General features: G+C 40.9%; 1 protein-coding gene across 1 annotated transcript; it reads right to left on the bottom strand.

Moving 5' to 3' along the window:
- Positions 1 to 257: 257 nt before the first annotated feature.
- LOC142046488 (rho guanine nucleotide exchange factor TIAM2-like) lies at positions 258 to 5,407 on the bottom strand. Its single transcript, XM_075063442.1, has 3 exons — positions 5,292 to 5,407; positions 3,126 to 3,234; positions 258 to 1,780 (listed from the first exon to the last, which is right to left on the bottom strand). Exons 1-3 carry the CDS (start codon positions 5,394 to 5,396, stop codon positions 1,674 to 1,676), a joined length of 321 nt encoding a protein of 106 aa, XP_074919543.1. The 5' UTR covers positions 5,397 to 5,407; the 3' UTR covers positions 258 to 1,673.
- Between the last annotated feature and the right edge of the window lie 5,346 nt (positions 5,408 to 10,753).

Genomic DNA, 10,753 nt, shown 5'->3' with positions numbered 1-10,753 from the left:
CAGGTCAGAACCACCTCCAGATTTCTCCCCCAGCTGTAGGAAGCTCTGCAAACTCCCCGCTTCCCCCAGCGCTTCCTGCACCCATTACTCTTCAGCTGCAGGGGGGAGGGATCTCTGTACAGGGAGCTGCTCCTGCATCCATCCAACCTCTGTGCATCCAGACCCTCCCGCTGAGCCTCACCCACCCCACACCCAGAACCCCTCACCCCCAAACCCCATTGCCCCTGAACCTGGACCACCCTGACGAGCCACTTGGATCCCCACCCTATCGAGCCCCAGCCAGCCACACCTGGATGCCAACCCCACTAAGCCTCAATCTCCCACCATCTGGCTCCTCTCATTGAGCCCCTGACACCCTATGAGCTCTATCCCCCCTACACTTAGACCCCCGCTGCTGAGCCCCAACCACCTTCACCTGGACCCTCCTGCAGAGTCCCATTACCATTACACCCAGACCCCCCCAACAAGCCCCTGTGCATCCAGATCCCCCATTGAGCCACCTGCACCCCGAAAGCCCCACACAGAACCTTCTCACCCATACCTCGATTCCCCCCCCACACACACTAAGCCTCTCCACACCTGGATCCTGCCTTGCTGAGCCTGCCTGCCCACTCCTGGTGCACCTGACACGGAGGGGCAGAACTCTGGGGTGTTTCTGGGGCAGGCCTGGTCCTTGTGCTAGGGCAGGGTTGGGTGCAGCCTTACTGATGAGTCCATGTTCTCGAGGCGGGGGAGGGAGAGCTGCAGGGTGATCTCCCACCTCTGTGCAGCCAGTGCCACATGCTCTCCAGTGCCATGCGGGAGCCTCCACATTTATTTGACAAATACAATCTTCAGAATTTTGCAGAATTTTAAAATGTGCCCAGAATTTTTGTTTTTTTGGCACAGAATGCCCTCAGGAGTATGTAATTAGCTTATTCACAGGAAAAAGCCATCCTAGGCAAATTAAGACACAGCTTATTTCTTTCTAGATTTAACTGCTCGTTGTATATCAGTCTCTGCAAGTTATTTCAAGACACTCCCTTGACTTGTTTCCTTGTGATCTCCTAGAGAACAGAGAGTTGGGTGTATTTCAAGTAATTGGGGAATATAAAATACGATACTTAGCTGTAAACTGAAATTTAACTATCCCAATTAAATAAGTATCTTTTCATAATACCTTTCATTCCAGAGTGAACTATGTACTACACACAGGGATTGCTTTAGCTACATGACTCACCAGTTTAGGACAGGACATAAAGAATGCATATTCAATTGATACTTTAGGGGGAAGTGATGTAATTGGCAAATAACGGAGTTTGAATTATACCAGAATACCCAGGTTAATGAAAAGTCCCCTGGGTTCTTTAATGACTCTCAAATAATTACATATTATATCTCATCTGACAGAAATCACCTCCCAACAACTGGCTGGGGCATTAGTTCGCATAGAAATGTGCTGCTTATTGAATCAGTAACACAACCTGTTGCAACAACTAGACAGTCCGCCAGTTTCAGTCAAATATTGAACACTGCAACCAGTTTAGCCTGTGAGAGCAAGCGCAGCCCACTGTGAAATGGCTGCATTAAAACAGCAGCTTGTACCATTCACTTTTCTTTCAGTGTTGGCATATTCAATTTTGAATCTTAGTAGCGACCATAGATGATCTGGTGGTCCCTTCTGGCCTTAAACTCTATGCATACACATCTATAGCTTGAATTGAAATTATTGCCAGACTTACCAGTTTCTTTTTCAGTTTGCAGTTCTCCTTATATACCAGTATGACGGCCCGCTTAAAAACTGAAAAGGAAAACAAGAGGCCTCTGATTGCAGGTCTAGTATTCAACAAAACAGACATGATGGCTGTACTGACTATTTACAGTTCTTTCTAGTTATCCACAATATATGGGGTACTCGTTGACCCTACACACACACAAAAAATTCCCATAGCAACTGCTTAAACTGTGTGATACAAGTCTGCCTCTGTCACAAAAACTACTTTCTTAAAAGAATTAGGGATGGGCAATACTGTTCAAAAGCCTGTCTCCCTGTATCAAGATTACAGAAATTGGCTTTTAATAAACGTAGATGTACAAATTGGAAACGTGATTGTGAAGAAGCAACATGCCAGAAACTTCCCTTGAGGGGAAGGAAAGTGTTGCAGAAAAAAAGAGGCCCATTAGAGATGATGTCAAATCTGTTCTTTGATGCAGTTCAGCATTTCCTTTGGAGCATGACAGCCTTCAGAGCTCTCCAAATTCCTGATTAGCTCTCTAAGGTATTACCATCATATCTGAGTGCCTCACACACAATGCCCCACTGAGGTAAGGAACTGCCATTATCGCCATTTTGCAGATGGAGAACCGGGCACTCAGTGAATTGCCTATCATCACTAGGAAATGGCTGTGGTGGAGGTGGGGAATTGAAGCCAGGTTTCCTAAGTTGCAGGCCATTATTCTAACCACTGGACCATCCTGCCTCTCCTTGTACCACTCAGATATTTCCCTTTAGAGATAGGGTTTGGGAATTCCCAGTGCCTGGCCCAACATGTTCAGTATAAATGAATCACTGATTAACACAGTTGGATTTATCTGTGGGCAAAGAGGTGGTGCCTCCTGATGCATGCGCTTCAATTTCAAACAGAAATGCCCACTTACCCTAAAGGCTACCCACAACTGTTTTTAGCCCACCCTCAATTCCTACATAAGTCGGCTGTGTTTGAACTAGTTGAAGTTCAAAGCCTCTGTTATTCATTCATTTAGCTGATTACTAACTCAAACCCTCAAAGTTACTCATGATCTTCAGCTACCCACATAGGTGTATGCCATATAATGGCAATGTTTCCAGAGATGAGCCAAGGTCTTTGGTGATAGTAGGGCAGGCAGAAGAAAAAGCCATCACAGAGAAGTTAGCGTGTGTGCTACTAATCTCATTTCCGGTATCTAGATCTCTATCATCTACATCTCAATAACATTTCCAGGAAATGTTCTGTCTGTCCTCCATATCCAGGACCACCCCAACCATTACATGGCTATAGCAAGCTTACATTTTATAATTAGTCTTCATTAGTACAATGGCAGTTATATTTTACTAGCTAGAAGATGTACTCGATATCTTTAGGGTTTTCTCTTAATAGGACACTAACCAAACACTGTAAGTTCAAGATCTTTTCTTGCTTTGCCCAATGATGGGAAAGGATTCAACCAGGAAACAGCAGAGTGCATCAGAAGTTCTCCCATTGAAAGTTCTGTGACCTGTATTACATTATAAAAATAATAAGTGCAATTAATGTCTTGATTAACAACAAATCATCAACCACAAATGTTAATGAGTGCAAGCTGATAAATAAAAAGTATGCCTGTGTTTAATGGTGTGTGTGTGTGTGTGTGCGTGCGCTTGTGTGTAAGTAATCACTGAGCCATGGTTGTGTAAACAGCAATATATTTAAAAAAATACTGCCCATAAAAATAATAGCACACAACTTATGGAAGCTGGATGATTTGCCTCTTAGAGCTTATTTTTGCTACTAACACTTAAGCTGAAGAACGTTATGTCTGACTTGAAGTTCTGTCACTGAGATACTGCCACGTGCGACATTCCTTTCTCATCCCTTTCATTTCTATAGACTAATCAATGTATAAGACCCTTTCACTGACTGAATTAGGACATGACTGGTTCTCTTAGGCTTTTCTTTCTTTTGAGTAGTTCTTTCTCTCTTCCAGAAGAGAAACAATTTGGCTCATTTACCAGGATGAAACTTAAAACAATGAAATCAGTAGCTGTCGCACTTTTAAGGAGCAAGCTAAATGGCTGATCCACTTATACATCATTGGCCACAAATGGCTAAATCTAATGAGCTTGTTGGCCCAGTTCTGGGAGACGCTAGAGAACAAGATCTGTTATGCTTTCGCTAGTTTTCTTTTTAAATATTGTAATAAAATAATCGATTAGAGGGGTGATAAATACACATTTTACTTGGATGCACATTCATGTCTAGAGTTCAGATCAGAGCAAATAATTTTGAGATATTAGTAACAAAAAAAGCCCTTCATAGATGCTAAGGGTCTCTCACACCAGAGAATACATTACAAATATTAATGGACAAAAATAGCCACTTCCACAGGTGGTGTATACTGGGGCTGCTCAACTGAAGTCAGCAGAACTATGGCAGTTCATACTAGCAGATGTGCTGGCCCATTATACCAACTAATGTTTTTTTGCACTGATAAACAGCCATGTATGTATCAGCACTAGATGAATTCAGAATGATGGTAGAAATAGGCATTATAATGAATCCTGCTAGATCCTTTAGATGAAAAAAGATTCCATTTTCTGAATTCTAAACACTCATGCATAAAATTTGACCTCAAACCTTGAGACATGGATAACCTGCAGCAGTGGTTCTCAACCAGAGTTACATGTACCCCTGGGGGTACACAGAAGTCCTTCCAGAAGGTACATCAACTCATCTATTTGCCTAGTTTTACAACAGTCTACATAAAAAACATTAGCAAAGTCAGTACAAACTAAAATTTCATACAATGAATTGTTTATCCTGCTTTATATATTGTACACTGAAATATAAGTACAATATTTATATTTCAATTGATCTATTTTATAGTTATATGGTAAAAATCAGAAGTAAGCAATTTTTCAGTACTAGTGTGACACTTTGTGGTTTTATGTCTGATTTTGTAAGCAAGCAGTTTTAAGTGAGGTGAAACTTGGGGGTACGCAAGATAAATAATGCTCCTGAAAGAGGCACAGAAGTCTGGAAAGGTTGAGAGCCACTGATTTTCATTGTTTTCTTGCTGTGAGGTACAGTGGCTGTCTGCTCCCATCTCCCTTTCATGGCAGACCAAGAGAAGGTTTTGGCAGCAGTTTGTGTAAACATGACAGCAACTGCTGAGGTCTTACCTATATGAACAGTTTATTTGCAGCATGGGGTGTAAATCTACCTTGCACTTCCCTGCTGTGCACAAAGTATCTGTGTAGTCCCTATTGATATGCACTAAAAGTTCCCCAGTGCACTTTGAAATGAGAAATTTTAGTGCACATCAGCAGGGTCCACAGTGTGTGGACGGTGTGTGAGGTAGGGTGTTGTGAGGTATATTTACACCCCAACTTGCCATGCACTGTTCGTATAGACAAGCTCCGTGAGAAGGAAATTTGATGGGAGAGACACAAAACTGAACATCCTGAACTCTCAATTAAGATCCCCTTCATGACTTCAATAAAAGTTAAGTAGACACAGTATTGTACAAGATTTCATCTGAAGTGTGAATAATATATGTTCCATTCTTTCTCTTACCTCCTTCTCTGTTCCACTCTGATCTGCAACCAGTTGGTCAAACACAGTACCATAGTCCTCATATATCTTCTGCATCTCATTGATGTGACTGGCTACTTTTTCCATTGCCTTCAGCGCTTCTGAAGTTTTTAAAGAAATCCATCATTTAACAAACAAATAATTCAGTTTCATTTTATAAATGCATGATTTTTTTTTATTAAAGCCTAGGAGAGATTTTTATTCAGGGTCAAAATTATTCAAGGTCTCAAGTCACAATGATCCATGACCAACAATAATTATGACTAGATCAGTACTTTACTTAGTCATAGTAAATATGGGCTCCACACTTGCAGATCAGCATATTCAAAGAGCTTCTTAGCTGGTGTTTTAAGTACCTCAAAAGACTGAAATAAATATTTTACTAAAAAAGCTACCGAGTATATAAAACTTCAGCCTGATGACTTGGTAGTAAATATAGCTGTGGTTGTGGCACCATTAGCATAAACAAGAATCAATGAATAAGGCCATTAGGAGCTTCAAGTGTGACTACAGCCACATTAAAATAAGCTGTTTGCATGAGTTTGTAAAAAGTGGAGCTTGGCTCAGCACAGGAAGACTTGAGAAAATATGGTAGCCAACCACACAGGCTCCTTGTGTGTTGCATCTTGGGGAAAACATTTGTGAGGTTAAATTCTATAGACCAGCTTTTTTAAAAAAACCTAGCTGCACTGCATACCTACCTTCAGCAGAACCTAGCCAAGGGCTTTATTCATGAGTACACTTCTGCTAGGGTGCCAGTCTCTTTGTTAAGGATGGAATCCCCCAACTACGTGATGTCTATCAGGCCCTAAATCAGGTTGCCATTAGAAACCGATACCTGTTACTACTAATCCCCAAGCTAATGGACTATGTGACTACCACCTGGGTATACACAAAGCTAGACATCTGGGGGGCACACAAATTAGTATGTGTTAGAGTTGGAGACAAATGGAACACTGCTTTTTAATATATTATGATCACATGGAATATTTCTTGATGCTCTTTGGTTGACAAATGCACCCGTGACATTCCAACATTTTCTTAATGATATACTCTGGCATATTCTGGATAATACATGGTAAAATACCACTATTTTTTAAGACAATACTGAACAACACACTATGTATGTTTGTTCCATCCTGAAGAGGCTATTCCAACCTTGTGTTTATGCTGAGCTAGAAAAATGTGCTGTTGACTAGTCCTCCATAGAATTCCTAAGGTTCATCCTATTTCCCGATAGTATCGCAATGGACCCAGGCAAGATAAAGGCAGTCCTCAAGTGGAAAGCATGAAGGAATGTTTGCAAACTACAACATTTCCTGGGGTTCGAGAACGTCTATCACCAGTTCATAACAGTGGAGCAAAAGTGTGAAATTTTGGACAAAGATTTACAGGCAATTAAGGCGGCCTTCAGAGAGTGCCACCACTATCTAAAATGGACCTGTGCCCTATCGGGTGTACACTGATCATAAGAACCTTGAATATCTGTGTAGGGCCAAGGCCCTCAACCAACAACATCTTCAGTGGGCCTTATTCTCTTTGTGCTTTGATTTTCCTATTGTTCAGGAACCAAAAATAACAAGGCCAATGTGTTGCCCAAAAGGGCAAATATTATGCAGCCTGAAGGACACGAACCCTAAAACCTCCTGCATCCTTATGCCTCATAAGTTTCTGGACACGGACCCTCACCAAGATCTACACACCCTCATACACTCAGTCTCAGCCCACAGGATCCCTCCTGACAAGCAGACAGTAAGTCCGTCAGCCCGCACCACTTCCAGCAGTTCCCATTGGCCTGGAGCAGCAAACTGTGGGAGCCACGATCAGCTGGACCTGCGGACGGGGCAGGTAAACAAACCAGCCTGCCTGGGGCTTTCCCTACACAAGCGGCGACCCCAGTTTGAGAAACACTGACTAAAACCCTACAAATATGTAATGACTCCACCCTGGAAGGACATTTTGGCTGCTTCAAAATTCAGCACCTAATCTTTCATGCATTCTGGTGGCCTCACATGTGAGCCACAGTGCAGGCCTATGTGGCCTCTTGAAATGTATGCGCCCACTCCAAGGTACTGCACAATAAACCCCTCAGAATCCTGCAACTCCTTGAGATTCCATCTCCCCTGGACAGTCACCACCTTAGATTTTGTAGTAGAATTACCTGAGTACAATTGGTTCATGAGCATTCTGACAGTAGTGGACCACCTCACAAAGATGGCACACTTCATCCCCTGCACTGGCCTACCCTTCTCCCAGAAGACTGCCCAGCTCTGGATAGACCAAGTCATCTGCCTCCATGGCCTCCCAGAGCCCATCATCTCTGATTGTGGTGCACAATTTATCTCTTGCTTCTGGCAAGGAACTCTTCAGGTTTTGAGTATTCAGTCCTGCCTCTCATCTCCCTACTACCCTCAAACAAATGGTCAAGAAGAGACAACCAAACAGATTCTGGAGCAGTATCTTCAATGCTACATAACCTTCCACCTGAATGACTGGTCCTTGCTGCTGGCTAAGGTAGAGTTTATGTACAATAATGGAGAAGACATTTCTATGAGGCAAAGCCCTTTTTTAAAAAACTATAGATTCTATCAGACTTCTACCTGGAACTACCTGCAACTTCCCATAACCCAGGAGCCCTGGATTGGATATAACAGATACATAAAACCCAAGATGACCTAAAAGTTCTCCAGAGACACTAAGAAGAGCTACAAACAATATGCAGACAATCAATGACACGCAAGGCCTGCCTTCTTGGTAGGCCAAAAGGTATGGTTTTCAAAAGGACCAAGAAGGAATTTTTCCTCTTGGGCCAAACTAGCTGAGGACTTTCCTGAGCCTTTCCTGAGGTTTTTCAGCTTCCTGACAAGTTTAATGGAAGCAGAGTTGGGTTGAAAGCAATAGGACTTGAAAGTTTAATATTAGGAATGGAGAGGCTGTTTAGCTTTTCACAACTTGTGGCCAGCTGCCAGAGGTAAATGAGTCTCAGGATTTTCTGGGGACTTTGCATCTGTTGGAGAAAGAGAAAATTGAAGTCTTCCTGGACAGAGGTCCCACCTTGGTAGTCTATACCCCTGGCCTCCATGCATAGCTAGGAAGAGGGGATTCAGAAGTGAGCTGAGTCCTAAGGGTAGGCCAAGGAGGTTCTACCCTGAGTTATTTGTTATATGGACCTATAACCCTGCATTAGACCCAATGAAATGCCAAGTTGTAAGAGCAGATGGTAGATGTATATTGCCTTTCCCCAGTTTTATATTAATAAAGTTGCAGCTTGCCACTTAAATCTACCCCTGTATCTGTTGTTCATTTGTTGTATGTCCTGATCGATAGAGCTACTTTATAGACCATACCATTGGCTGATTTAAATCTAAAATAGAAACAAAACCCAACATTTTTACAGGAGATAAATGAGTCTAGAATATTTGCCCTTTATACTTTTATATATTACCATACTGCGGTGTTAAAAAAGATGGCCTGTAATCATTTTCAAATACCATTTCCAATTTGTGTATGGCATAAAGAGCTTTCCACTGTGTGAACTTCCAGAGCGTAACCCATATTTTTATATGCAGTCATGAACAGCCATGTGCAATATGTTGTAAATTTTGCTACTATGCTTGCACGTGTATGCTCAGTAGCCGATATTACAAGGTGCATAATGATATGGCTCCTTCAGACTTCTGTACTGACCAAAACATATTCAGCTTTAATTTAACATGAACTAAGATTTAATAACCATGTTAGAATGAATTTGGTAGGAAGTATACAGAGTAAATGATGGGAAATAATTCAACATCTGAAAACCATCCAGATAACATACAATTAAATCAACTCTGATAATTGTACAGCTATGGAAATGAGGAATTTGTGCTATAATGCTGTTTAAACTCACTACAATATTTTTTTAAAAGATGATTTGGGAAAACAGTATCAAATATGATACCTATATACAAAACAAAATGCATTTAATTAAACCCTTTTTTATCCATACTTTAAATGCCATACATTTCATGGAGAGGTGAATTCGCTTGAGTAATTTTAGCTTGTACCTTATCATGATCTCTGATGTATTCAGTGAAAAAAATTAAAATTACATCAACAAAAAATATACTATCGAATATTCCACTAAAAGTATTCCAGACAGCTCTTGACAACATTTCATGCTCAAAAAAACTGGCTGCAAATGGGATCACAAAAATTTGAATAAGAGCCAGAAATGAGATATCTTAATCCAGTAACATCTGTGTAAAAAATACAATATTAAAAAAATAAGTATTAGTATAATCTAGCTAAGAAATATTCATACTGCTTAATCCACTTTATTTTAGTAAAATAAATAGAGGGCAAGGCTCTTTATAATGTTGTGACTGAACAAAGACTTTATTTTACCTCATGAGACTGCAACTTTTTTTTCCATCCCTTGCACTTTTATGATCTCTCTTATGCTATTACTTTGAACTCCTATGAGCAAAACATCAATTAAATTCTAAGTAAAAATGAATAAAATGACAAATTCTGCTATCTGTTCTATTGCTGCAAATCTGAGTAACAGAACAGAATTTGGCTCAGGATCTTTCGTACCTGTAATTCTGTATTTAAAATCTGCATTGAACTTTGAGACTGACCTTTAGTAGATGAGGGGTCCCCATCTTTGCTAGTCAGACCAGAGATAGCAGCCCTTCCCTTCCCATTGTTAGTTCAATGAAATCAAATTATGGCTGTCCATTGTACAGATCCACTAGGTAGGAGAAGAGGCTCCCTGCATCCTCTTTCTTTCCACTATTCAGTGCACCTACTTCCATTATAAAGACTATAATATGTTCTTACATTAATGACATCAGGATATTATTATTTTTCACCATTTATTCTGGATGTTTTCTTTTGTTGCTGGAAAAATGGCTATTGTCATTGCTCTCAAAAAAGAGCCAAGAAGCCCTGATCTCTGTTAATACCTTAACCAAAATTGTTTTGAGAGATTATATGGTCACGCTGTGACCCCAGGGCATAATTTGTCTATTTATTTGTGCCTCCTTAATTATCCAGTCTGTTGTACACTATGCCCTCCTTTGCTGTGTGAGCTGCCACTCTGCCACTCACCCCAGCCTCTATCATGCAAGTTACCCCCAGAGTGCCATTCCCAGCCACTTTTGAATTACATATAGGGCGACACCCACGTATCCCTGGTTCCAGCCTTGCACCCCAGAAGTGTACCATCTTATACCATTCAGTGACCTAGAAATTGACAAAGAAATTGATCATGCACCAGCCCCATTAACCTGAGTAGATTCTCCAAACACTTCAGCCAAAAACACACTGGTTTAGATTAAATATAAAACAGATTTATTAAAATAGATTTTAAGTGGTATTGGCAAGATCAGAGTTGGTTACAAAAGGAAATAAAACATAAAAACATAAGTAATTCCTTAAATTTACCATGCTAATAATTC

The sequence above is a fragment of the Chelonoidis abingdonii genome, chromosome 3, assembly GCF_003597395.2.
Source record: "Chelonoidis abingdonii isolate Lonesome George chromosome 3, CheloAbing_2.0, whole genome shotgun sequence".
Taxonomy (NCBI): domain Eukaryota; kingdom Metazoa; phylum Chordata; order Testudines; family Testudinidae; genus Chelonoidis; species Chelonoidis abingdonii.
This window is presented reverse-complemented; position numbering and strand designations above follow the sequence as displayed.